Genomic DNA, 27,872 nt, shown 5'->3' with positions numbered 1-27,872 from the left:
ACCCAGATGGTACAAGATATTTTTAAAAATATTATTCCTTGCAGGCTAGAATTAACCACCTGTACATTTTTTGTGCAGTCAGTTATAAATATCTAAACCTCTTTTTAAAAGGCAGCAATCTTCAGACTGTGCAAATGCAAAGTACTCATACAGTTCCGTTCACAGATACTGCATAGTCTACTGATTTGTCAGCAGTCATTGCTGTAGAGCAACAGTTACTTTTAATAAGTAACCCTTTTGTCATACAGAGCTTTTCCCTTTAATGTCCATCTTGATGCTAGCTTCACACTGCTTGTTCATTTGCTCTTCTGTAAAGGTGATGTAAGAATACACCAGACTTCCAGCAATACTGTAAGACATCAGGTTTTAGATTAATGATGCATATTTTGAACTTAGTCCTCCTGAAGTTATACTAAACAACTTAGTCTGAATCCCGCTTTACTCCTGCCAACATCTTCGTATAGCTGGTCCCCATTATATGTTCTACTAAATACTAGAAGGAGAGAAAATGTCAGGGATTTTCATGTAAATAGGCCAGATAACTGTGAAATACCTTCATTAGTGCTTTATATTTTTAATTCAGCACTTGAATTGAATTACATGGAAAAGAGAAAGTTTGCAGGATTCTGATTAAATAAGCAATACATGTGACAAATTACTGCCTCTCCCCTGTCCTGGATTCAGTTTTACATTTCCTTACACTGTCAATAGTTTTTCCTTTTGCATCTGTTACAACCTTCACTGTTTCAATTCTATTCAGAAAGGCTAACATTAGAAGGCTACCATTCCAGCTATATTTATGGCAGAAAACAGACGGAACATTTCAGTGAAGACTAATGGCTCTTTATTACAATTCTGGAGGGAGGGAGGGAGGGAGGGAGGGAGGGAGGGAGGGAGGGAGGGAGGGAGGGGTGTGTGTGTGTAATATTTGACTATGACCTTGGAGTAGATAATTTCTGAACAGACACACTACTTGAGGAAGTGAAAATCCATAGCAGAGAAAACAGATGCACATGCAGGAGCAAATGTAGGACTACACAAGTCAATTAACCAGTCAAGTAGTGTCAACTGAGCAGTTAAAATTATTGACTACAGTCAGATACTCCAGGAAGCCAAAAATGTTATGTATCTGGCAGCCTATCTTTTTTAAACTGTGTCAAATGCTAGCAAAATGACAGCATCTTTATCCTTAGCCTAGAAGGGGACAAAGAAAGGGCTTCACTGCCCCACCCCCACCAACTCACATACTAGGGGCAAGGCAAGCCTGCCCTGAGGTATGCAGCCAATATATAAAAATATTTGCGTCTTTTCTATTTGTCTATATTTAGTTTCATTTTACCTTTCCCCCACTAAATTGCAGTTCCAAAAATCCTATTTTTATTTGAATACTATCATACAATCCTACACATGTCTACCCAGAAGTAAGTTCCACAGAGTTCAATGGGGCTTACTGCCAGGTACATGAGTATAAGATCGCAGACTTTGTTATGAACTATAAACATCTACCTATGAACGCCTTAGCAGCCTTGCTTAAATTGCCCATTATAAAAAGGATATAAGCTTTATTGCACTTACCTGATATTTAACCCTAAAAAGTTTGTCCATGTGAAAATATAATCTCCTCCAAAGAACATTCCTATGTAGGTTATTAATATGTTCTGGAAATTAAAAATACATGATTTACCTGTTTTAGGCAGAGTATTTAAATAGGGTATTTTTCCCCAGGGTGAGGGCAGTAATGTTGGTAAATATATTGCCAAAGTATATTTTAATTCATGAGATTACAACATTAGAAAAAACATTACATACAGATCTGACCCTGCACTGAAGGGACCTGGTTTGCACATCACGACAAGCCACTATGGGTTAATTAACCCTCCTGGCACATCCCAGCTGTAATTTTGAATATACAAGCCTCAGCTGGCTTGCCGTGGCTTGTTGTGTCGTGTGAACCCAGGTGTGAACCCAGGAACTAGGACAGACCATGGGCTATGTGAGGGTTGTTTAATCTTTGTACAACCCTGCCCCCCTCCCCTGGTTCACATGACACAACAAGCCACAGCAACCACCAGCCAGAGCTTGCATATTTAAAATGGTGGTCAGCATGCACCACAATTCCCCAAGGGTTAATTAACTCACAATGGCTTGTTGTGATGTGCAAACTAGCCCCGAGATAGAAACAACCTGGTTATCCTGGAAGTAACTGCAGTTACTGAGAAATCCCAAGGTGTCTGTTAACTTTCCAGTGTTTAAGCTTTATCCTTCCTTCTTCTCCCCCTTCTCAAGCTTAACTTTTTTCAGGAACACTGAGATTAATGCATACATGAAGACATCATTTCTCTCATGCATACAGAAAGGGTGGTAACCAAAGTTAAATTAACCTAAGTCCCATTCATTTCAACAGAACTACTCTAAGTAGGACTAACTTTGGATACAAGTCAAAGACTTCAATTCGGAGCACAGGCTCTTCGACACATGTGACTCAAGGCAATAGGACAGTTACTAAGATATCCTTTACACTGCTCTGATTTCTTCCCTTTAATCCAGTTCAACATATGCATTTAAAGAGTATAAAAGGTGTACGCTGCGGCTGGATTGTGCCCATTTGTTGTTGGGGGTTTCCCCCCAGGTCCCAAACACACAATTGTAATGTGGGGTATTACAATTATTTGTCAGATGTATGGATTTGAAGAGCTTACCTTAATACAACCAACAATTGTAGTTGTAAGGGCAGAGTTATACTGAGTGCATAGTACTGTTGAATACATCAGAACAAACCTGCAAAGAAAAATTCAAAATTTGACAGTGCATTTAATATAGTGCATAGGGTGAACAAAAGATAGACCACTGACTGTTTTCTGGCACACCATCTGGTACCTGCTGGTTTCTGAGATTTTGGCAAAGAATGTTCAACTAGATGGGCCTAGACTAGCAAGGTAGTTATATTCTTAAAGAAGAGTGCATACCTTGGATCACTTAACACAGATGAGTTAAGGCATAAGAGAGCCTATATTCTTGCTCTGTAAATCTAACATACTGGTAGATCACAAGGATTCTAGTAAAAACAACATAAAACATGCAAGCTTGGAGTTGGCCCAACCCCAATATAGTGGAACCTTGAATTATCACTTTTTGCTAGAACAGCACAGTATTAGCATTCAAAGCACTCAGCCCTTGAAATATAGATATAATCTTCATAGCAGTTATTTTCTGCTGATGTGTTTAGCCTGCTCTGTCTAATGATAAAGAGTCAAACACACTAATCCATAAAGCTGCTAATAATACAGTGCTAGTGCTTCTTGAGAGAAAACCCAGGAAAGATGAATTTAAAATTATCCTTACCCCATTACACACGAGAGTGAAAATTGTATAAGGAAGAGAGTGTCTGCCCAGCCCTTATATTCCATTGCCTGAAAACAAAACAAATCCAGTATCTTAACAGAAAAGAAAAACTGCAGAACAGGAGTCTGTCACACCTTGCACAAATAAGCTGGAAGTTTGAGGATGAGCATGCTCCAACTTCAGAGCCAGAAAAAGATTATGCATGATAACTGAAAAGTGAAAGATTCAAATTATTAGCATGATATAATTGCTACTGAAGTTTTGTCCTTGCAGGAGATACAGGCGTGATAGTTTAGGGTGAGCGACAGAAAATGTCCAATACTGGGGAGCCAGCAATATCACATTTAAAAATAAAATCCCATGCTGAACAGAATTAGTCAATGAAAGAGGCAACAGGCAAAAGTGCTTAAAGTACAGCAGTTCTGTTTCTTGATGAGCATACAGGCTGTTTCAAACATCTCTTCCAAAAGATTGCTTGACATTCTCAATGTATTTGCATCAGCCATAGTCATTACAACTGTATCAGCACAAACCAAGTGCAAAGGGCAGAGGCGAATTGTGCAAAGAAATCCATAAAAACATGGCTGATATGAGCAAACTAGTCAAACAAAGATTTTATCAAGTGTCCTCATGACAGTTTGTGAGATGGTCTCCAGTACAGGATATTAAAACTTACTCCTAGTTTTTTCACCTGCCACTGTGGTACAACTCCATAGGTAACAATTATATCCACATCATGAAGGAGGCAGCAAATTATCTGAAAATTGCAACAGACTACTACGAAACCCTGACAGGAAATGATCTCTTGAAGCACTATACAATGGGCAGCATAGACACAATGAACAATGTATTCACTTATACTTGGGCCACATATACAAAAATATTAATTTGTTGGCGATGTAGTATGTCTGTTTCCAGATGATGGCTTGCCCTTGGCAGTCTTGGGTGACAGTTTCAGAAATGGTTTCCTCATGAGCTCTTGAAAAGTACCTGAGCTAAGAACAGCCCACGTTATCAAAGTGATACTACTCAAGCAGCAAGTATTCTGAATGACTCCCATAACTGATAAGGAAACTGACTGTTCTATGAAGCATTTTTAGAGTACTGATGTACTGAGACCATATGCAGCTGGAGTTGGTATGGAAGTTCTGGTCTGTGCACCTGGGCCTTTACTGAAGGAAGCCCCACCCCCACCCACGCACACATCATAGCAAAGGAAATGCCTGAAGGCAGACAAAGAGATCTTTAAAATTGAGAGGGGATTATCTCTCAGGAATGTATGTCAATCAGGCCCTGCAACTCTATTCAACATATCCTAGCCATTTTACCCATAACAAAACTTTAATTATAGGCATTAACAAGATTACCTCCTCCAATTCATGAATGCTTGTACTAATCTGGAAGCTAACAATCTTGTGGTAGATTTATGCCACCACAGCAGAGAGGGGTTCCGGCTCTATTTCTTGAAAATTCAATTGTTTTGAGTTTCTAAACATTTCAAAAAGCCCTTCCTTTGCAAATCCCATTGCAATATAGGCCCCCTACAAATCCAGCCCAAATCTAGCACTCAAATTGCCAGCAGGAGCATCCCATAAGTGGAATTTTGCTTACAGGAAGTTAGGATTTGAGCAATAGGTATGAACAGAATTTGAGCACTATGTGAATTTTCTAATTACAAATCAAAATTTACAACAGCTTTTGGAATGAAGCAAATACACTGTGTTGGAGCTTAAAACTGAGTATTGCAAATATTTACCATTTCTGCAGCATTCACCTTAACTATGCCTCCCAACTATTAGAAAATTATAACATCATAGGAGTAGTAAAATAAGCCTTTTAGGATAAAGATACTCCATAACAAAATAAACACTAGCTTTAACATTAATCAGCTGTTTCAAAAAAGGGGAGGGGATGGTTGTTAGTAGCAAATGTATGCTGAATCCAGATTAGATACTTCCCTACGAGCATTTGGCATACACAGACATATAAACCCAGCCAGCAGCTTATCGTGGATTGCTACAGAACAGAAGAGAAAGCTGGGTATGTACCAACATAAAATTCAATTGGAAACAAACCAGAGCTACTTTCAGAGAGGCAAAGACAACATTTACTCAGATGCAATTTACCCATTCATGTTCAAACTTAATGCTGTAACACACAACTTCAAGTAACTAGAGATCTGCAGACAGACTTGCTGCTAAAAAGGTGCTTCTAACTGTTGGGACAGATCAAGCCATAATTTCCACTCTAAATCCTCCCATTCTCTCCCACACAAGTGGTCTTCGACATCAATACCACTGTGTAGCAGCAGTCCAGTTGTGGAACTCCTTTCCCACATAAGTTGATTTATTTACTGTACTTTTAAACTGCTGAGTAACAGTAAAGCAGTTCTCTGGGCAGTGTACAATATGTAGCTTATGTTGGGTCCCTCATTATTGGTGTTTAGATGGATAGTAAAAACTATGCTGTTTTGCCAAGCTTTTAGCGATTAAAGATGATCTTTGATTTCAGAAGGTTTGCCTTTTTTCTTGCAATGTATTTTATTTATTTTGATTTTTATTGTAAAATCACACCTCAAATATTCACTGGGTGGAGGGGTGACTGAAAAACACATTAAATGAAGAGAAAGGAGACAGTACCTGTTTACAAGAATAAAAAGTTTATTTTTCCTATAGTATACTCATTTGCTTTTTTAAAAAAATATGAAAGCTAATAAAAACAAGGAGTAATCATTGCAAATTATAGGAGCCACAGTTGTGGCTCCTATTTAGATAAGGCGTCAGTACAATAAGGGTTCCATAATGTTAAATGGAAATTGGGAGGTGGGTTTTTTAACCTTAATAAGATCGAAAAGGTTTCATCAATCTTCCTGAAATGTATATGTGCCAGAAATGTCAGTATTACATAACCTGAAAATTTCAGGACGATTGGTTAAAGACTGAAGGAGAAAGGGCAGTTAACAGAAAAAAGAAGAAAACTTGGTCACACAAAAGTGTTCTTGAAAAACATGTTGGCTACCGTTTGTGCTCATGATTTGTGAAAGAAGCATAGGCTCCTTATTTTAAAGAATGTTTTCCTTTTCCCTTTCTATTGTGGTGGGTGGAATGGAATTTTTTAAAGTTCAATTTCCTTTTTTTTAATAGTTTTTATTTATAAGGAGGGTCTATGGGAGTCTCATAATGAGGAGCCTTGGAATGTTGAGGGGAAGGGAATAACTGCCATGTGGCGGAAAAGCAACAGCAGTAGTTAAGTGGTGAGTTTCTGGGGTCGCTGTGGGTGGGTGGGTATACAGGCAAGCGATCCCCTCAGGGTGGCCAGATGCCACCCCTCCACCTATCTGAGCCCCCCATCCCTTCTGTTCTATGCTTCCACTCATTCCCCTTCTTCGTCTGCTCCCTCTTTACCCCTTTATTGTGTTACTAAGGTCCCTTTTTTTATTCAAGTGCTGGAACCAGAGGACTTAGAAGCAATGGAATAGGAGTGAAATTTTGGTTCATGAGCAGGCCTGTCTTTCCCTGAGGGCAGAATGTTTTGCTGCCTGGAGTCTGAGAAGCAGGCTGTAACATATACGCCTGTTATATTAATATATGCGTTTGCGGTGTTATATGTGACCCAGGTAAGATAGGGTTAATAGAGTGTTAGGGAGGGAGTGAAAGGTGGGAGGGGCTTGTGTGTGTGGGGGGGGTTCCTAAGAATATAAAAGAAATTAACTGACAGCTGGAAGTCAGATAGGGCCTTAGGATTGAGGAAGCTATGTCTAGTGAGTGGGGTTTGGGAAAAGGATTTAGAAAGGGTAGAGTAAGTAAGACTAAATGGATTAATATATAACTGTTCTTGTTTTAAATAAATTTTTCTTTGTTTTAACTACAAAATCCCATGTATAGGTTTGTCTTGTCGCGCTACCATTAGAAACATACTTCCTTATTACATCTCCTGTATTGGGTAGATGGAACCAATTAGGCATATTGGGTGTCTCTTTAACCCAGACAGTTACAAGGCTGAAGCTTTGTGTGTCAGTGAGAACAACTGACCAAAGTGGAGGCAGACATCCTGAGGGGTTTTTCAGTTTCAACAGGTGGAAGCTGGAAGAAGGTACAGTCAGGGCCAGAAATATTGGAACAAGGATAACTGTTTTGGCAGTTGGCCTCTGTATACCACCACATTGAAGTTGAAAGGAAACACACCCAGATGGGAGCAAAGTCAGAACTTTCAGCTGTAATTCAAGGGGTTTGACAAAAGTGGGGCACTAACCATTCAGGAAGGACAGCCAGCGGCATACACACACCCCCATCATTGGTGGCTCATAAGTAATGGAACAAACCAACATCATTTCAAACTTAAGGATCGCCTTTAATACCTGGATGAAAATCCTTTGCAGTCAATGACTGCCTAAAGTCTGAAACCCATGGACATGACCAAATGCTGAGTTTCCTCCCTCGAGATGCTTTGCCAGGCATTTACTGCAGCTGCCTTCAGCCACTGCTTGTTTGTGGGTCTTTCTGCCTTCAGTCTTGTCTTCAGTAAGTGAAAAGCATGCTCTACTGGGTTGAGATCAGTTGACTAACTTGACCATTGAAGAACATCCCACTTCTTTGCCTTGAGAAACTCTTGGGTAGCTTTTGCTGTATGTTTCGGATCATTATCCATCTGCAATATGAAGCGGCGTCCTATCAGTTTGGCAGCATTCGGCTGAGTCTGAGCAGAAAGTATAGCCCTTTACACTTCAGAATTCATTCCTGCTGCTTTTATCAGCAGTCAGGTCATCAATAAACACCAGTGATCCGGTTCCATTGGCAGCCATACATGCCCCTGCCATAACACTGCCTCCACCATGTTTGACAGATGATGTGGTATGCTTTGGATCATGAGCTGTTCCTGTCCTTCTCCATACTATTCTCTTCCCATCATTCTGGTACAAGTTAATCTTGGTTTCATCAGTCCAAAGAATCTTATTCCAGAATTGGGCAGGCTTTTTTAGGTGTTTGCTGGCAAAGGGTAATCTGGCCTGTCTGTTCTTGAGTGTTACCAGTGGTTTGCACCTCGTTGTGAAACCTCCGTATTTACATTCATAAAGCCGTCTCTTGACTGTAGATGTTGACAATGACATGCCTACCTCCTCAAGAGCGTTCTTGACCTGGCTAGATGTTGTGAAAGGGTTCCTCTTCACCATGAGCAGAATTCTGTGGTCATCCACTTTAGTTGTCTTCCATGGTCTTCCAGGCCTCTTGCTGTTGCTGAGCTTGCCAGTTAATGCCTTCTTTTTCAGGATGTTCCAAACTGTTGTGTTGGCTACTCCCAATGTTTTTGCTATCTCTCTGATGGGTCTATTTTGTTTCCTCAGCCTAATGATGGCCTCCTTCACTCACATGGGCACCTTTTTGGACCTCATGTTGGGAGTTCCAGTGAACAGCTACCAAATGCAAACATAACACCCAGAACCACCTCCAGGCCTTTTATCTGCTTGATTGGTCATGGGGTACCCAGGAAACAGGCCACACCTGGCCATGCAGCTGCTTCTCAACCATTCGTTCCATTACTTATGAGCCACCAACGATGGGTGTGTGTGTATGCCACTGGCTATACTTCCTGAATGCTTAGTACCCCACTTTTGTCAAACCCCTTGAATTACAGCTGAAAGTCCTGACTTCGCTCTCATCTGGGTGTGTTTCCTTTCAACTTCAATGTGGTGGTGTACAGTGGCCAACTGCCAAAACAGTTATCCTTGTTCCAATATTTCTGGCCCTGACTGTATAACCCAGGGCACTAACGTCACAAGCAATCATGCTGACAAAGCAGTGGTCACATTGTGGAGCAATGGACCAGTATAAGAAAAGGTTACAATGTTTGTTATTCCCTGCAACTAGCAGCTCCATGAGTCCGGAGAGTTCCCATGTATCCTGATAAAACCTAGTGTAACATCAGCTGCCTAAAACAATGAGAAACTGCCTCTGCAGATTTCTGCTGCCCCCTGCCCCGCTCCCAATCTTGAACCAAATTTTCTAGTTAGCAGTTAGGGAAAAGGGCCAATCAAACAGCAGAAAACGGAGGAGTGTCAGGGGATTAAAGAAAGCAACAGCACTCTGTGAAAAAGACAAGATTCATGTTTGTTCCTACCTGGCTTGCTTGCTTTTTACCTTTTGCTTAACTCTGAGCTTTGTTAGCAGATTTTGGTTTGTTTTGGAGGCCTTTTTGGCCTCAGCCTGGTTCTTGCCTCCCTTCTCTTTTTGTACATATTTTCCCTTGGCTTTGAGACTATTTTGGGCTATCCTTCCCAAGCCAGTTTCTGTGAGCCAGGCACCTGGCTCCTGAGCAGCTTGGTGTAGTTTTCGCTCTGTATTTTATTTTGCTCACTAGTGAGGTTTGGGCTTCAGAGCACTTTTCATTTTAAAATATTTTCTTTACCTCGATTTATTTTGCCTACCTGGACTTTCCTGAGTTCTACCACCTGGATTCTAGGATAGGTCTCTTTCAATCTTCCTCTGGGTCCACGAAAGCCTCTTCTTCAGATCTCTGCTTGGGATAGGTAGCTATACCTTCCCTTTAATCCCCTGCCACTCACTTCCTTTTCCCTAAAGTTTGGACCATGCTGCTATATAGTTGAAAGCTTCAAACATGGCATTTAAATAGTTTGGACTGGTGGAAGCTTAAGTATAGCTAAGTAACAATGCAAACTGCTGCTACTTGGGCCTACTAACACTGTTTTTTAATAGTTCTTAGCAAGAGTTAAACTGTAGCATATTTTGCATAGTACACATGTTTTCTTTGTAATCATTGCATGTTTCACATTTTACTTCTGTATGTGATGTTCTTTGGTATTCACTTTTCTTCATAAACCGTTCATATCTCAAGACTTCTTGTGTGGCATGTTTTCATTTGTTAAACAAGTTAAAAGGGTACTCACTATTTTCCTGCTTAAGTTTTACAGTATATATTGAACTCTTAGGTAGCCACAACTGAACCACAATTTCAGTTGGTACCCCCCCAGCCCTTTCCATATCAGCACCTCCTCACCCCTTCCATTTGCTCATTTGCACCCCCACTGCTTCCCCTTCTTCCTCTGCACCCTCTTCCCCTTAATCATACCCCCCACCCCTTCCCCATCTAAGCCCATTAAACCCTCTTTCCCCTCCCCCATGCCCATATACCCCTTCCCTTTGCTCATCTACACCACCCCCCACCTTCCCTTCTTGTGCACCAGTCACCCCTTCCCAGACCTCACCCATGTTAAGTGTGTTTCAGATCTCAACCTTAATTTGACTTGTTGCCCAATTACCAGCTTTCCCGAAATGTTTTGGGCTTCACACCTAACCATACTTACTAGAATGTCAATTCTGGTACAAATCAATGGAATTTACATGTGAGTATACAGGTGCAGAGGATTGCACTATAAATAATATTTCCAACCTCTGGTTATCCCAGTCTAGATGTTTTTGTTTAATTAGCAATTGCTGGTTCCTGCATTTACACTGCAATCCTATTGTATGTTTATTCGGGAGTAATTCCCATTGTATTCAATGAGATTTACTCCCAAGTAAATCTGCATAGGGTTGCAGCGATAAAACTTTCTTGTGTATATTTGTGTATGTATGTGCCACCTTTATCTTCACAACAAGCCGGTAAGGGTGGTTAGGCTAAGAGTCTATGACTGGACAAAGTCATTAAGTGAGCTGTGTGTCCTTAAATATGGACACAGTGGGCTCCCACAGAGACCTGTACTGGGACCAATACTTTTCAACTTGTTCATAAAGCCAATGTGGTGTAGTGGTTAGAGTGCTGGACTTGGGAGATCTGGGTTCTAGTCCCCACTTGGCCATAAAGCTCACTGGGTGACTCTGGGCCATTCACTGACTCTGACTCTAACTTACCTCACATGGTTGTTGTGAGGATAAAATGGAGGAGGATGACCATGTGAGCTGCTCGCAAGAGGGAAAAAGGCAGGATATAAATGTGATGATGACAAATGTGATGATGATGATAATAAATGATCTGGAACTAGGACTGAGCAGTGAGGTGGCCAAGTTTGCGGATGATATCAAATTATTTAGGGTGGTTAAAACAAAGCATAGTGGAAAAATGGGCATCAAAATGGCAAATGCATTTCTATGTAAGAGAGTGTAAAGTGATACACATTGGGGCAAAAAATCCCAGCTTCATTTATATGCTCATGACTGAGCAAGAAAGAGATCTTGGGGTCGTGGTTGAGAGTTCGGTGACAATGTCGACCCAGTGTGCGGCTGTGAAAAAGGCAAATTCCATGTATTTGAAGGTATAGTTAGGAAAGAAATCGAAAATAAAACTCCCAGGATTATACTTTATACAAATCTATAGTGCAACCTCACTTGGAATATTGTGTACAGTTCTGATCATTCCACGTAAAAAAGGTTATTATACAATTTGAAAAAGTTCATTAAGAGCAACTGAAATTATCCAAGGGCTGGAGTGACACCCCTATGAGGAAAAGTTACAGTATCTGGGACTGTTTAGGTTGCAAAAAAAGGCAAATGAGGGGAGACATGATAGTGGTGTGTAAAATTATGCATGGTGTGGAGGAAGTGGATAGGGAGACATTTTTCTCCCTCTCTCATAATACTAGAACCCAGGATCATCCCATAAAGCTGACTGGTGGGAGATTCGGGACAAGAAAAAGGAAGTACTTCTTCACATAGCACACAGCTGAAGTATAGAATTCACTTCCACAAGTTGTAGTGATGGCCAAGTGATACAGTAAGTCTCAGATGTTTCATAAGGCAACAGAGAACCAGCACAACGTGGAGCATTTTGGCTGGTCCCAGGCACTCCAACCTCCCAATCTGGATTTGGGACTGCAGGACCCAGGAAAAGTGTGGGTGCACAGAGGACAAGTTGTAAGCAAGCACAATCTGTGACATTGCACAACATCATGGCTGGTCACAGGGCACATCAGATCAGCCTTAGCTTCCAATGTCTTGACTTTGTGGAGTTGGACCAATGTGAGATAGCCTTAGTTTCTGGTCTTTTGAACCGGCAGGTTTTTGGGTGACTGAATTATAGTATAGGCAAAGAGTTAGATATCATGTGCACAGCCAAACCACCTCTAAGCCTGTTTGATTGTGTGAATGGTCTGGCACTAGCTAAAATCCTGGGAAATCGTGATGCATCACTTTGTACTCTTTATACACAGATATCTGGCACTCCCACAGGGTCCCTGTCAACAAAGGTTAGATGCCAAGGGTTGGGTTTTGGCACTATGTTCTACCTTTAGACCTATCTTTTAAAGTTGCATTATTGGACCTAATAAGAGTGTACCACAAAAGTTTGACAAAGCTTGAAAAGGGAGTTAGCAGGAAGAAAAGTGAAGGGGGCCTTTCTCACAACCAACATTGTTAACTGAAAATCAGTTCCCTTGAATGTGCCCCTAACAACTAACAGAACAACATGAGATACTTGTTTTAAAATGCTGTATTTTCAACTCTCTCAAAGGGCCCAGTTGAAAAGCCTGGTAAAGTGTCCGTTCAACAGCATACCTGGAGCATGCCCTTCCCAGCATTCTCAGGGCTTGCTGAAATCAGAAGAGAAAGAACAGCAAGAATGGGAAACAACCTTTTCTAACCACAAACCACAGATGATTTGAGACACAAGCAGGTCCTTTTTATGACAGCAATGAGCCTAGATAACTTGCAGTCCCTGTCCCTTGATACAGCCTGCTTCCTTATGTGCACAGCCCATAGGACCAAGACACAGGGCTTTTATATAAGACAGCTATATATTCCAATAGCATAACCTTGGCAATAGTTATGTTCAGGCAACATAACTTATCCACACTGCTGGGATCCCATTGGTGTAAACAATATTCATCACAGATGTGTTTTTCCATGGCTTAATCAATGGGGCTATTAATTTCACTGACAAACATTCTCTTGTTGAAACATGACTTGGATTTTAAAGAAATTCATGTGCTGGCATAATCTCTTTTTATTCCTTGTAGCTCATACTTTGTACTACCTTATCAACATGAATGCAGATTAATATAGGATGATATATATGTAAAATCTGTGTAGGGGGGAGAGGCATAGTCTTAAGCAGGAGTGGGCAGAAAGTAGATCTTGATCTACTGGCAGATCTCTGGGTGATTTGCAGTAGACTAACAAGGATTTATGACTTCCACTTGTTTAACAATAACAGTAACAAAATGACTTCCCCCACCCCCGCAATTATACTGCTGAAATGAAGAAAGCTTGGGGTCACCAGGAGTGATTTTTGTGCAGGTGGAAGAACTGTGAGGTCTGTTCAAGTTGTGGTACCCCCCCCCCCATTCCTATGCTCAGAATTATTGAAGTCTTAAGTATATGTCTTACACCAGACTTTGGTTGGTGGATCTTCTGGTTCCTGTAAAAACAAAGATCCTGCAAACCTGAACTCTGCCCATCCCTGGCCTTAAGTATATTACGAGCAAGCCAATGATTTCCCAAGCCCTGTGGATTTTGAGCTTCCTGGATGTTAAACAGAGCGGCTTTTGTTCACCTTCACTGCCAAGAGCTTGCCAGAGGAGAAAAACAAAGTTTATTCAAAAAATTAGTAGCCTAAGATACATGCACACACACTGAATACCAAGCCTAGCACAGTGCTGGTATTCTATCCCTTATTTTGTTGGTGCACATATTTCTAATGAACACATTTCCCAAAAAATATATAAACACTGGAACACTACTCTCTATCTCAAGAGCAGGTTTTTAAATGCATCATCCTAGCCACCCAGAAGTCTTCTCAAAACCAATCATTTAGCTGCGATCTATGTATGTCTTTACTATCCTATGTTTCATTAATCAAACTATTCATTTACATAAAAGCTATCCTGACACCAAGATACAGACTCTAACCTTTCAAAATATATTTTTAACTATGCAGTACCATAAGCATTTTAACTAAGTAATTGCCAATCTTGGTTCCTATTTTTAAAAACTGCCATCTGTACATGCCTATTTTATCCTCTTACAAGAAAAAAAGTTTACTCATGTAGCATTTGTATGCCAGCTCTGCTTTACGGTGTGTCATTCATCACTGAGGCATTAATACCTTGGCAATAGCCTTATCGATATGTCAGCTATATACAGCTTCTTATGTATAATATTGCTGCTCAGGGCCTGCTCCAATTTGGCCTTCACAATGATGTGAAGGAATCCTCGGAGGAATGTTTCAACATATTTTGCTAAGCACCTCAAGGATAAAATGGTTTGCATTTGCTTCAGGCTGGATACAACTAATTTTTGCAGTGCAGTTCAAGGTTGTATAAAAGGCACAGACAGTCTAGTCCTATTTTGTGGGGTGAGCTTTCAACTTTTGCAGCCCAAGGACATGGACAAGTTGTCTGGAGGGGTCTGGCCTACCACATTTCTGCTTGACTGTTGCCTTTCCTTGACTTATAACTTCAAGCAGAATGGGATCGACTAAGTAAATGCCTCCTTGTGAGGAGGAGTGGTCTGGCTGTCCTGAATGGGTGGGTGAGAAGCCACCCCTAAAGAAAGCCTCTCTGGACCCTGAGGATTGTAAGAACTATTAACCCGTTATGAACATTTCCATCTTGGTCAAGTTGCTTGTGTGGTTGATTACCGGGCACTCTTGGATAAGACTAATTTACTGGATCCCTCAATCTGGTTCCAGGGATGTGCCTTGGTTACCCTGATACCAGGAGAGGATAAGGAGTGCAACCTTGTTCAACATCCTGGACGTCTCTGTAGGTTTTCGTACCATCAACCATAGTATCCTGCATGGACTCTCAGGGTTGGGAATTTGGGGGGCGGCATGATATTTCAGTAGTTCTGCTCCTGTCTAGAGGGCAGATTCAGAAGATGATACTGAGAATCTACTGCTTGGCCCTCTGGTATTTATGTTATGGGGTTTTGCATGGTTCTATCATGTCCCTCATGCTGTTTAACATCTACATGAAATTGTTGGGTAAGGTTATCCAAGGATTTGAAGGTATGCTGGTGACACCCAACTCCGTTGCTCTTTTACATTTATGTCAGGTGAGGCTGTGGAGGTGCTAAAACAGTGGGAAAGGAGGCAAGGAAAGGGAACTGATTAAAAGCTAAAAAGCATGACTAAGATGGTGGCTGTGTTTGACTCAAGACCCTGTGACCACCACAAAAAACAATGCAAATTCCTTGCTAGTCCACCTCACCACTGGACTGTCGCCAACTCATACAGAGGATGCAATTCCTGCAAGGAACCTAGTTCCAGCAAGCAATGGAAGGAGCACACAGGGTGGGCTGTGTCCCATATGGAAACCGGCTAGAGACAGCAACGGATGCTTCACCATGGAATGAAGCTCTATCTGGGTATGAAACACAACATGGATCTATTTAGGGAAATGACGCAACAAGGTGGTTCAAGAGGAGGAGAGAAGGGCTCTGGCCTTGGAAGTGTGGGCTGCACACCAGCATAGAGCAGGGAGAATGCTAGGAAAGGATGACAAGGAATAGGCCTGAGAACTGCTTAGGGATTTCATTATATTAAGTGGTATATAAGTATTACTAATAAATACATACATAGGTACATAAACCAACACCCCCCCCCCCAGTGTTTCTTAGAGAAGTGTGACAGCAAGTTTATCCATGCTGAGTCCCATGACAAATGAAGAAAAGAGCAGGCCGGGTGCCTGAAGGGCAGTTATAGACTTCAAAATAAAGAGTACAAAGGGGTCAATGGCTTTGAGGCTGGACTCATGATGGGATAGAACAAAGGGATCAGTAGTGTGATTCAGGGGAATGAAAGGTGATCAAGGTTTCTTGCTACTTGACTGAGTTAAAGCTAGCTTGACTGAGCATTACAAAAAGCATGTACCTGGGAGACAATTAGGTAGCAGTATACAGGACACAAGGGATTGTGAGGGGTGCCCAGGTGGTAATTTAACCACCTGACCTATATTGGGGTGGAGATTGGTTGATATTTCCTGCCAAGGTTCTGGAGTGGCCAATTTAAAGGTAGTCCTGTGGGTTATCTGGCTGGAGTGGTGACTCAGAATGTATCCTTAAGCCATGATTATTTGATTGTTCTGTTACCTTAACTGCTGTTTTGTCTGCTGTCCTTGTTATGCCATTTATATCCATTTGTATTATTTTAATAAAATATGAGCAATGACATGCTACCTGTTGTAGTTGTATTTCCACTTAGTATGTATTTATGAAAAGCATCAGCAAGAAATGACCAGCTAAGCATCCTTACGTTTCATCAACTTCTATATAGTGTCCTGGAACAATATTGATACTAGTGTAACTGCAAGGTGTCTTCTAAAAAACAGGAACAACTAATACCACACACACACACACACACACACACACAGCCACAGATGAGGTGAGAGGTAAGCAAGTTATAAAAGTACGTAGCACATAGACTGAAAAGTGGTGACGATAGGTTAACAAGTAAATGAAGATGTTAATAAACATGAAATGATATTGTTTTCTATAGTGAAATAATGTCATTCCATAAAACAATTCCATTCCATAAAACAAGGGTGCAAAGAGTTAAGGATTTGCATTTTTACCGTATTCTGTTCATTAACAAAGTTAGAGGAGACTGCTTCGTAACAGAAAGAGAAATAATTCAGTTGATACAGGGATACTCGTGTTTGTCATAAGTGCAAGATTTCAAAATCATCCCATTTCATCCTACTGACTCTCAGATCGTATCCACAGCCAAGCCCCACAGGAGCAGAACAGGACCACACTGAAGTGCCCATGTGCTGGGACACACATTGCACCTACATGCACTGTGAGTCCCAGCAGACACTTGCTTGCCTCCTTTTGGGTGTGGAAGGAATTCACAATATCCATAGACTCTACATCTGCACTGTTCCTCTAACATGTATGGACAGTTAGGCAACAGTACCCATAAACCCTATGCATCCAGTGGGCCTATGTTGTGACTGGTTGAAGCAACTGCATAATTACTGGGTGTTGCCACTGCAGTTTATTGCACTGACTCTTAATGTTACTAGTGTATAGTTGTGGTGCTCCTGGTTGAAGGACAGGGTATCAAGTACCTTGTGCTAGAACAAGCAAACTGTCAGCGACAGGACTGTAGTACTGGCTTCCCAGTATGTACTGGTACAAGTTCCACTGAAATCAATGCCAGTATAAGAGTCCTTTCAACTTCTTCCCCAGTCTCAGAATTCTCTATTGCCTTTTCATGTATTTCTGCAAAATTGTGCTTCTTTACTTGCAACTATGTTTAATGGATGACAAATGCCAATATTTATTTTATTCTGTTTTGCTGTATTTCTATTTTTAACGTAAAGTGCTTTGACAGAAAGAGAAGCATATAAAGAAAATAAACTAAGATGCCAGAGGGTGGAAACTGAATGCTGCTACATTTAACCATTCTACTAGACAACACTGTAAAGCTGTATTTACACTCCATTTTTAAGAACCCATACTAAAGAGTAAAAGTGCATTTAATGCTATTAAATACATTATACATAGGGCCGGATCACATGAAATGCTAAACAACTGTGAGTTAATTAACCTCTGGGGCTTTGCAGCATGCGCCAGCCACTATTTTGAATATGGAATCTGCAGCGGGCACACACTGTGGCTTATCGTGTTGCGCAAACCCGCATAGCATGGGCTATGCGAGAGTTAAACAACAATTCCTATGGGTTATTCTTGTTCTAGGATTATCCTAGGGTTGTTTAATTAATTAACCCATGGTAGCTTAGCGTTATGTGCAAACCAGCCTAATGTTTTGATTTTAAAGCTTCCACACTAGAGTAAAACCCAAAAGACTTACCTTTTGCGCATCTCCTGTAAAATAGGCAATAACCAAGGTAGGAAGAATCATGAACAGTGCATTGTAATAAAGTAGACCATATTTCCCCAGCTCCTGAGAATGAGAAAAAAAAAATGTAGGTATTTGTCTTGGCTGAAAGATAAAGTCTTAAACAGAGAACTACACAAAATAAGACCTCGTAGTCATCCTCTCCAAACACCATAATTTTTTTCCTGTTTGAATCCTTAGACATAAAGCAGCTTCATGTTCTCCCCATGGTCCAAATCATCAACGACATAAAATTAGTTTTGCCAGCTATATTACTCATTTTTATATTACAATTTAATGTTACTTTAAGCAAAAAAGTATTAAATGAAAAATAACTATCAAAATTTGTCCTTCACTTCTTCCCCTGCCTATCCTGAGACAGACATAAAAAAGTGGGAGACTATATGCACTGTAGGAGTGCAGGGACATATGAAATTTACCCCCATGCTAGGCAGAAATAAATCTAACAAGCACAGAAGTACTTTGTCCATAAAAAGTCTATCACTAGTTTGGTGCAGCTGCAACACTGCTAAACATGGTTAGTAAGTCAGGGGCCAGACTTGGGAATGTATATCCTTGCCCACAGGCTGTATCCTCTCTGGAGAAAAGTGTCCCCTGATTTGAAGCTACTGATTTGGGAAACCGTGACTAGCTTTGACCATAGCTCTCACCCATACAGACCCACTGTTTAGCCAGGATTAAGCAGCGGGAGACATGCATTCCTTGGACTAGCTCTTGATTTACTAACCACAGTTAGGAGGCAGCCAGTATTACATCTGTAGTAGCCCGCAGACCTAATTTTTTTTTAAAAAAATACCCTTATCCTATGTATAACATATATAAAATACATACTTGTACCTCAGTACTGATGAACCAGACTACATGCATGTTTTCAAATGTCTCTGCAGTCAATTTGTAGTCTGCCAATTTCATCTTGGGGTGAAATAGCATCACACTAAAAACAGTTATGGTGTGATAGTGCAGAGCACAGGAATGACTTTGGTTTTATGAATATGCTACTTAACTCAAGGCGACAACTGATGGAAATAAGGTGCTGGATTGGAGGGGCCTTGGGCTGATCCAGCATGATAAATGTTATAGACTTAATTCTGAACTACATCTGCATTTGCGGGCTATCCTGCAGAAAAGCAAACTGTTAGAATACTATGTACATGGTGTTATGATGTTTGCAATGTAGTAAGAGAAAGTAGGGAAATGGAAGAAATAAGGAAATGAAATATGATTTTGACAAGATATAGACTAATAGGTGTGCTATATTACTGAGTAATGAACATTTTTCTCCAGAAAACAATTACTAAAACTTATTCACCCTTTCCTGATCAATAAGGCAGAAGGCTGGATTTAAAATGAAATAGTAAGATGAGCCTACCTTTGAATCTAATTTCTGTTTTACATATGCACCATTTGCAGCTGTCAAGACATCATTGATCAAAATGAAAACGTAGCCTTCTAGATCAAATGCCAAATCAGAACTACAGAGGGAAAAGAAAAGATTTTAAAGTCATGGAGAATGCGTAACTCGCACAATTAATGAATGCATGCAAACTGCAAGCAGAAGAGGATTCTGCACGAGGGTCTCATTTGTAGACTGGGTCTCAGGTGTGCAAGAGGATGCTGAGCAAGGGAAGACCCCTTGCATCCAGTGCTCCATGAACACTACATGTAAGATCAGTACTGTAATTATCTGTAGAAGCTTTAGGGGGCAGATGGAGGTGGGAAACAGAGTGCCTAGACTACGCATCTTTATTTCTCCTTAACATGAACTTCACTGCCAGAGAAGAGATCAACAATCAGGTGGGCAGAGACAAAGGGAAATCCTTATGCAAAGCATCATCATGGTAAGGAAGGCCTATTAGGACTGAAATAGAAACTAGCTGTGTCACCAGTGAATGCCCTTCACACTGGCATCCCAAACTCTAGGTGCTTTTGCATGTACCACCTGACATAATGTGAAGAACCACCAGTTGAAACCCACTACTTTAAGTTAAATTAGCATTAGCCTGATGTACTGTTGCGTTGACATTAATTGCACCAACCACTTGAAATGAACTCTGCTAGCCAACCATCATTTTGGGATGGAGCAGGGAGAATATGCAAATAACTGAATAGAGGAGCTGCAGAGTACGTGGCTGACTTCCTTAGAGAAGCCTTCTCAAAGATAGTGGCCTCCAGATATGTTGGACTACAAAGGGATGGCAGGAGGGCACCAGGCTGGGGAAGGCTGGTCTAAACCAAACCCAGAACCACTTTCAGACGTTGCCACCTGCTATTTCCTAGCTCTGCTCTAGAATCACCCACTAAGAAAGTCTTTATATTTGGGGCGGGGGGGGGGGGGAGAATGATATTACAGAATACTACAAAAATGTGTAGTACATGTGATTATAAAGCAGTACAAATTGTATTAATTTATGCTGATATTTACTTTAGCCAGTCACGTATTGTCTCAACTACATTCTCACAGGTCTTCACCTGAATTTCTACTCACCTTTCATTAATTAGACAGAATCTTTATTATAAGCATATACTTGAAGGATACATTAGTATAAAAATTTAACAAAATTTAAGCTATTTTTTAAAAGAACTGTAAACCTTACCTTGCAGCTACAAATGCACCAATTATCATTGCAAATACTGTCATCTGAATTCCCCAAGAAAATTTCTTCCTAAGAACAAAAATCAAGAGCTTTGTCATTACTACAACCAGTATTCAGAAATTCCCAGTACTCCCCCAATTCTTAAACTGTGGTCCATGATAATCTTTCAAGAGATTATGATAGCCTGAATTTTCTCTGAAGTTTCCACCAGAGCTGACAGGCACATATGGGGTGGAGGGGAGAAATGTAGCTCAGGATTTCATTTGTTTCCCCTCAGTCATTTACAAGGCAAGTCAGTGGCAACATAAACTCAAGATGTGGCAAATGACCTGCACACGTTACAGCTGCCTACAATATAGCACTTAAGAATTGCTGGGGTTTCAAATATCAAAAAAGTATTACATACCCACTGATATCTCACATTATATCTATGACACATTGTCCAGGAGATAAGAGCAAAGGCCATGGATACTGTCTGAGGTTATAAAACCTCAGACAGTTGTTCTGTACTACAACTCCAGCATTCCTGACTAATGACCATGCTGGCTGAGGCTGACAGGAGTTGAAGTCCAAAATATCTGGAAGGTACCAGGATGGGGAAGATCTATCCAAACCCACCCACCAGCGACCAAGGTGCCTGTTCACCATATGAGAAACCCTCTTCTCCACGATCCCAGCTCAAGAGAAGGGAGGAAGATCTTTCATACCGTACTGCGCTTTGAGCAGGTGGCCTCTCCAGAAGGAGAAGGGATCTCTCACAACATTCATGCAGCCTGCTCATAAGCCCAACACAGTTTGAGAATCCTCTCCTCCTCTCGCCAAGAGGGTCACATCCATCACACAGAGCTTTGGAGCAGGTTTCCTGCTTTAGAGCTCAATGCAATATCATCCTCCACTCTCCTGGAGCAGAAAAGAGTTTTCTTGTCACATTGAGTTTTGAAGCAAAGCTCAGTGTGATATGAGAACACCCCCACTCCCACCACCATGTTCTCTGGCATGGAGAGAGAGAGAGAAGACTGGAGAAAGGAGAGGGGTCAGTTGCAACTACAAATTATGAGTCACTGGCAAGCCAAACCAAACTTGTGGACCCCCAACACTGACATGATTCCTACGCATTCTCACTAACTCACTCACACCCGCCACCACTCAACATAACACAAATATACAGAGTGACATCTACAAAAGGCTTTGTCCCATAATGCCTTGAGCTGACCATGTGCAGGCCTCCTACTTGACCACATAACCAAAAGGAATTAAAATAGTGCTGGCACAGGCTGCACCCTTCACATGGCACAAACCCATGGCACCATCTGACAACTCACTTCAGTAAGATTCCTTCTGCAAACATTGTAAACAGAATGGAAAACCGCCTCAGGACTGTAAACATTGGCAAGCTGAAAGAGAAGAAAAATAAAGCTTTGGACAGGGGCTAACAATAGCTTAGGAGTACCTTGGTACCCACTCTCTCTCTCTCTCTCACTCGTGTGTGCATGCGCGCGCGCGCACACACACACACACACACACACACACACCATTTTCAAGTTACTCTGTAGAAACTAAGATAAACACTAAAACACAGGTGTAGTGAATGAAAGTAGCTGTTCCTGGAAAATCATAGTGGGCCAAAAAGGTCATTTCTAACACTTGTGAGAAAAAGTAGCAAGAAAAGGCCAACATCCCACAAAGCCTGGGGCTAGCAAATGTAATTCCCCAAAACTGAATAATTTGTTTTGACACACACACACATATATATAGCCAAGCTTCATATTAGCCATTTTAAAACCTTATTCCGGGAAGCAGTGCATGGAAAAGTTATTTATGAATGAGCACACTTGCTTCTAGCTCAGTCCCTTGAAATGAGCAAGGCTCTCAAGTTGCAAGGCTCTACAATTAAGGTTATTTTTAACCATCTTCCAAAGTTGGTTACTAAAGCTAGTACCTGAGCACATCTTTTAGTACACAGGCTCCAGGAGTATTCAGCAATGGCATGGTATTTCCCTAGATAAAATAGCAGAACGGCTGATTTTGCGAACTGTCTACCTTAATGTGCTTTATTACTGCACATCATATTTTATGCATATATGTTTAAATTATATAAAGCTTTAAGGCAATGGTTTTGTTGAAAGAAAATATTCCAATTATATTTTCAAGTAGGTTTCATTAATATTTTCCAACAATAATTACAATGTTCTGTTTTAGTACATTTACCAGCACCAATTTCCAAACCATATTCTCCCTAGGAAGTTTCTTAACTCTGTCTTTGAATGAAAAAGAAACCACTAACTACGCTGAAGAGAACAAATCTTAAGTGAAACACTATATTATAATTTCCTTGTCAGCATGTTTACATGGGCCTTATTTGGATGCAATAGTGGCATCTGGCCGCAATTTGTGGGTTAACTGATTAACCCACAAACTGCATGTGAGCTACACCCAATTTCCAGAAACAACCTATGAATGTGGCATTTATAGGTTGTTTCTGTGATACCCAAACCCAGGCACTTTGGGTTGTTCATGGATTAAACAACCCCAAGTTAACCCAAGAACAAGCCATGGGTTAACTCGGGGTTGTTTAACCCATGGACAGCCCCAAGTGCTGTGGTTTGGCTATCACAGAAACATCCTACATATGCCACATTTGTGGGTTGTTCCTGGAAACCAGAAGCAACTTGTGCACAGTGTGCATCCCTGCAAAGGGATCCCACACTGCTGTTACATCCAAACAGGGTCATGATCTGCAACCATGTTTTGTGACAAGGAGATGCAAACTCTGTTGCCCTACTGTTATTACCCAACATTTTATTTATGCATGAACAAATTGGATCCAGACTTAACAATACTTTGAATTAATGGGTCTACTCTAAGTATGACTAAGTCAGGATCCAACCCACAGCTTTGTTCTTGTTTCCATACACTTCAGTACAGACTTATCCTTTTTTTTTTGGTCTTGGAATGTCATGTCTAATCATGCCAATGGCTGATGTGGAGGGGTACTAGTAAATTCCCTCAAGATTTCCATGATTTTTTTTTGAAGTGCTGAGTCAACAGGGCTCTGTTATAAAGCGTTTTAAGGCTGCAATCCTACATGCAGTGAACTCAGTAGGACTTACTTCTGAGTAGACATATAGAAGATTGTACTGTTAAAAGCATTTGCCCTCCCTAAGCTAAAGATGCAGTCCTACTACTCCTTACCTGGGAGTAAGTCCTACTGAACAGAGTGGAACTTACTTCTAAGTAAACATGAACAGAACTCTGTTGCAAAAGAACAAATCAAAAAGAAAGCCTTACTTTCCCCTCTTCTTCTTATATCAAGCATTTTTTCCTTTAGCTAAGCTGGAAGAACACAGAGCTTTAAGTAAAAACACCACCCTACTACCCCACAAACAAATCTTGTAGGATCTAGCCAATTTCCATTCACTACATTTGAAGTAATCAATAATACAAACATTCTGGAGTTCAGAGATTTTATTTTAATAAATGCTTAATACAACTGTAATGTCATGAATAGATAAAAGTTATCCATACTTCAGTTTCTTTGTGCTGAACAGCCCTGTGATTTGATTCCCAAAATAGAGAAGAGGTAGTGGAAACGTCTAGAAAATTGTAAGAGGGATAAAGTAACACTCAATAAACAGGTAAAGTCAGCTAGAGACCTAATCATTCAAAACAGTTACATGGTTTTACAACTGGAAGAGTCTTCGCCATGCACACGACATGGCAAGCTTTAGGAAATGTACAGTAATGCTTTAACTGTGGAATAACAGCTTTGGCATATAAAACCAGAATGGTTTTGCAACCCAACTTACAAGAGCAACACACACATCCTTCCTTTTTTCAAGACTGCATTAACTTTTGGAAACATAAATGGAACATATTCTGTCACATCAAAGACATTCCATTTTCAAACTTACATTGTGGCAATAGGCATACCAATGCTATATACACAGGAAATTGGAAGCCTTTTAACACAATGCTTTGCATGGATAAGTTTCTATGCCCAGAGTCATATTTAAATTGGGCATCAGAAAACCATTTAGGGATCTACTAAAATACGAAGATAAACATTAACATGGACATGCTGGCCAATTCTATCCAAGTTTACTTAGAAGTAAATCTCATTTATTTCACTGGTTTACTCCTAAGTATGCGTAGGATTGCACCATAAAGCAATCTGAACTGGGAACAAATCCTCTCAAATTCAGTAGAACATATTTCTAAGGGCCAATCTATATATTATATTAAATGTGCAATCACATTTGAAAATAGAAGTTGTGTGGTGAGCTGATCATGGTGCACAGGAAGGGGCAGGGTTGGCACGAAAAGCAGGTTCCCTCCTGGAGCACATAGCAGCTTCTGAGGGGGACTGGAGGGGGATCACATTACAGATGGAAAGATTAATCCCCTCTCCACGCACAGCTGTCCCAATTGTGCTCACAGATACACACACTAATTATTTTAAAACTGTGATCACGCATTTAACGTAGTGTATAACTTGCTCCTAAGTAAACTTTTACAGATCAAGCTATAAAAGACTTGCAAATAACCTTAAATATAGCTCTGTTGACTAAAATAAAGGAATTTCCAACAGTTAACATTAAGCAAATGCATATATCCTGATCTGTAAAGGATTTATAACTACATTATTAGGTTATCTTGCATCCAATACTATTCATGGAGACTATGTGGCTAACTGTGGCATGAACTTCTCACTAGACTCTGCTGCAACAGACTCACAGTTACTCCTCTAGGATTTTTGCTTATCAGAGTAATACTGCACAAAAGGAAGAAAAAAACTGGAATCTCTTGATATTAACAGCACTTTTTACATATTTAAAAGTTTGCTCTAATTCAGCCTTCTCCAACCTAGTGCCCTCCAGATGTTACAACTCCCAGCAGCCTTGCTGGCTGGGGATGCTGGGAGTTGTAGTCAACACAGGTCAGGAATGGCTGCTCTAAGTTATCAAGAACAGCAAGCAGTACTTATATTAATGCATTTCAAGGGAGTGTTCCTGTATTTTTTCTGCAGAATATATAACATACACACAACAGAACTTAAGACCACCACTCCTTCTTAATTATAAGCATATGTAACGGGGCTATGCTTCTACTAAGATGATTTCCCAGTGATTTATAAAGCAAGGGAAAGAGAAGAGAAAGAAAAAATACCATACCTTTCGAGGTATATTTCTGTCAAAGTCTGGAAACTTCACCACCCTGAGTGCCTTTCCCACCCAGAGAACAACTACTGTAGCCAACATCTGCGAAAGGAAGGGGCAAGAGAGCTATCACTGTATCGTCCCATGCTCTCCCTGCCCTGCTAGAAATTTTCATGATCATGATTCCAACTAACCTGGCCCAGTCCCACACACAGCGAGGAAGGAAATCTACAACAAATGGCAAACAAATTAAACCAAACAGCACAGACCCTGGGCAAGGCATACATAATGGAAAAAGTCAAGCCGGTGACAGGAAAAGTGGTTTGCCTCACCCTTTATCTAGTGTTAAAACAACTCACTGGCCAAAATGGGAAAACAAACAAATAAGCACTAGGTGTATATATTTAAAAAAATGCTTTGCCACTGGCAACCAACGCCCTTTCATGCACAGTCCTAGCATGTTCGAGTGTATTTGCATAGCAGTTGGATGGCATCAGTTACTTCTTACAGCACATCTATTCAAGAAGTACACATGCAATGAATGTTCAATGAGGAGGGAAATCACGGGGTGTCTGTGGAAATAACTTTAAAATACTGTAGGGAAGGCTCAACGCGAGGATGAGGGGAGGTTTTTAGGGCTTCAGAAAACCCTAATGGCGGGGCACTGGATGGCAATTAAAGGCCGAAGCTGCAAACCAGTAGTGCTCTATGGAAATTTATGGTGCTGTGTAGTGCAAGACGGCACATGCCTACTCAGAGTCAAGACCCGTTGCGGGGCTTGCTTCTAGCTACACAAGCAGGGGATTACAGCCGCGGCGGTGCTGTACGCGAGAGACTCACTGCATTTCCGTGGTGCTGCACGGTCTTGGGAGTAATACAAGGGGCAGCTGGCAACTTCTGAGCGAGCGACCTACAAGTGGTCTCATCAATGTATCGGCGGGCGGGAGGGGCGCCTGCACCACGTCCAATGCAAATGCCCTCTAGCTCATCCCTGGAAGTAGGGAGCGCCGATGGCAACCCTGTCCCCACTGTTTAACATGGAGGCTTCTTCTCGAGCGTCACCAAAAGCAACCAGAGCCGGCGCTTTGCAGAAGCACAGCCGGCAAGCGGCGAGGTGGGTCGCCAGCTCAGCAGCAGCTCTGCGAACGGGGAGGGACGCCACCGGCTTCCCCGGCCTGCCTCCCCCGCTGCACGAGTTAATCTGCAATCCGGCTGGCGCTGCCCCTTGAACTTCCCCCTGGCGCCGGCGAACTTTGCTCGCTCGCGGCTCGCCAGCCTCCCTTACCCGTAGCTGGTGAGGACGCTCTTGTTCACCACCACGATGAGGAAAGAGCTGAAGCCGTAGAACGCAGCCGCCAGCAGCTTGAGGCAGACGGTGAGGCTCGGGGCCGCCGCCATGCCCGGCTCCTCATCTCCGCGAGCTGGGACTGCTGCGGCGGCGGCTGAGGCGGGGGCTTCTCCTTTCACGCCAGCAGCCTGACGTCTGCGCGCGGCCGCCGACATAGTTGCAAGCGGAACGTCAGAAAGGGCGGAGCGGAGCGCGGCCGGCCGGCCGGCAGCCAGCAGAGGCTGGGCAAAGGGAGGAGACTGCGAGGCCAAGCTGCTCCCGAAGGGGGAATCCGGGCCGCCTGCCTGGCGGGCTGGCCCTGCGCGCGCCGGGAGGAAATGGGCGGCTTTGCTTTGTCGAAGCCAGCCTTTCCTAAGCGGGTGCCCTCCGGATGGGTTGGACTACAGTACCCATCACCCATGGCCAGCGGTGGACGGGCCCGCACATCTGGAAGGCGCCGGCTTGAGGGCGAAAGCGCACGCTGGCGCAACGGGGTTCGCTTTTCGGCGAGGCGGCAGCCAAGCAGCGCCGCAAAAGCGCCGGGGCTTGCCCGCCTTCGCAAAGCGCGGAGGAACAGAGAGCGCCGCCGCTGGGGCAGAGCGCCCGCGACGCTTAACGTATAGCCTGCAGCCATAGGTTTCC

General features: G+C 41.9%; 1 protein-coding gene across 3 annotated transcripts; it reads right to left on the bottom strand.

Annotated features, from left to right (window-relative positions):
- Nucleotides 1-168: 168 nt before the first annotated feature.
- On the bottom strand, nt 169-27,872 carry SLC35D1 (solute carrier family 35 member D1). 3 transcript variants are annotated; one of them, XM_084852281.1, is made up of 12 exons: nt 27,189-27,872; nt 26,098-26,131; nt 25,919-26,005; nt 24,273-24,340; nt 22,070-22,141; nt 20,748-20,816; nt 19,523-19,625; nt 18,106-18,198; nt 3,343-3,410; nt 2,700-2,778; nt 1,576-1,658; nt 169-349 (listed from the first exon to the last, which is right to left on the bottom strand). In XM_084852281.1, the coding sequence occupies exons 1-12, from the start codon at nt 27,404-27,406 to the stop codon at nt 241-243; spliced, it is 1,083 nt and encodes a 360-aa protein (XP_084708407.1). In that variant the 5' UTR covers nt 27,407-27,872; the 3' UTR covers nt 169-240. The 3 variants fall into 3 exon arrangements, with proteins under 3 accessions (XP_084708407.1, XP_084708408.1, XP_084708409.1); XM_084852282.1 differs by lacking the exons at nt 24,273-24,340; nt 25,919-26,005; nt 26,098-26,131 and having other exon boundaries at nt 27,189-27,505; XM_084852283.1 differs by lacking the exons at nt 169-349; nt 1,576-1,658; nt 2,700-2,778; nt 3,343-3,410 and adding an exon at nt 12,647-12,880 and having other exon boundaries at nt 27,189-27,505.

The sequence above is a fragment of the Heloderma suspectum genome, chromosome 4 (genome assembly GCF_057233095.1).
Source record: "Heloderma suspectum isolate Gila_16-S chromosome 4, 16-S_ref, whole genome shotgun sequence".
NCBI classification, from domain to species: Eukaryota; Metazoa; Chordata; class Lepidosauria; order Squamata; family Helodermatidae; genus Heloderma; species Heloderma suspectum.
The sequence above is the reverse complement of the archived record's forward strand: the minus strand, read 5'-3'. Positions and strand labels throughout refer to the sequence as shown.

Excerpts from the sequence above, each read along its gene's own strand:
- SLC35D1 (XM_084852281.1), bottom strand. The coding sequence starts at position 27,406 with ATGTCGGCGGCCGCGCGCAGACGTCAGGCTGCTGGCGTGAAAGGAGAA. Across the intron at positions 26,006-26,097 it reads TGTGTGTGGGACTGGGCCAG|ATGTTGGCTACAGTAGTTGT; the intron begins GTTAGTTGGAAT and ends TTCCTTTCGCAG. Across the intron at positions 24,341-25,918 it reads ACAGAAATATACCTCGAAAG|ACGTTTCCACTACCTCTTCT; the intron begins GTATGGTATTTT and ends ACAATTTTCTAG.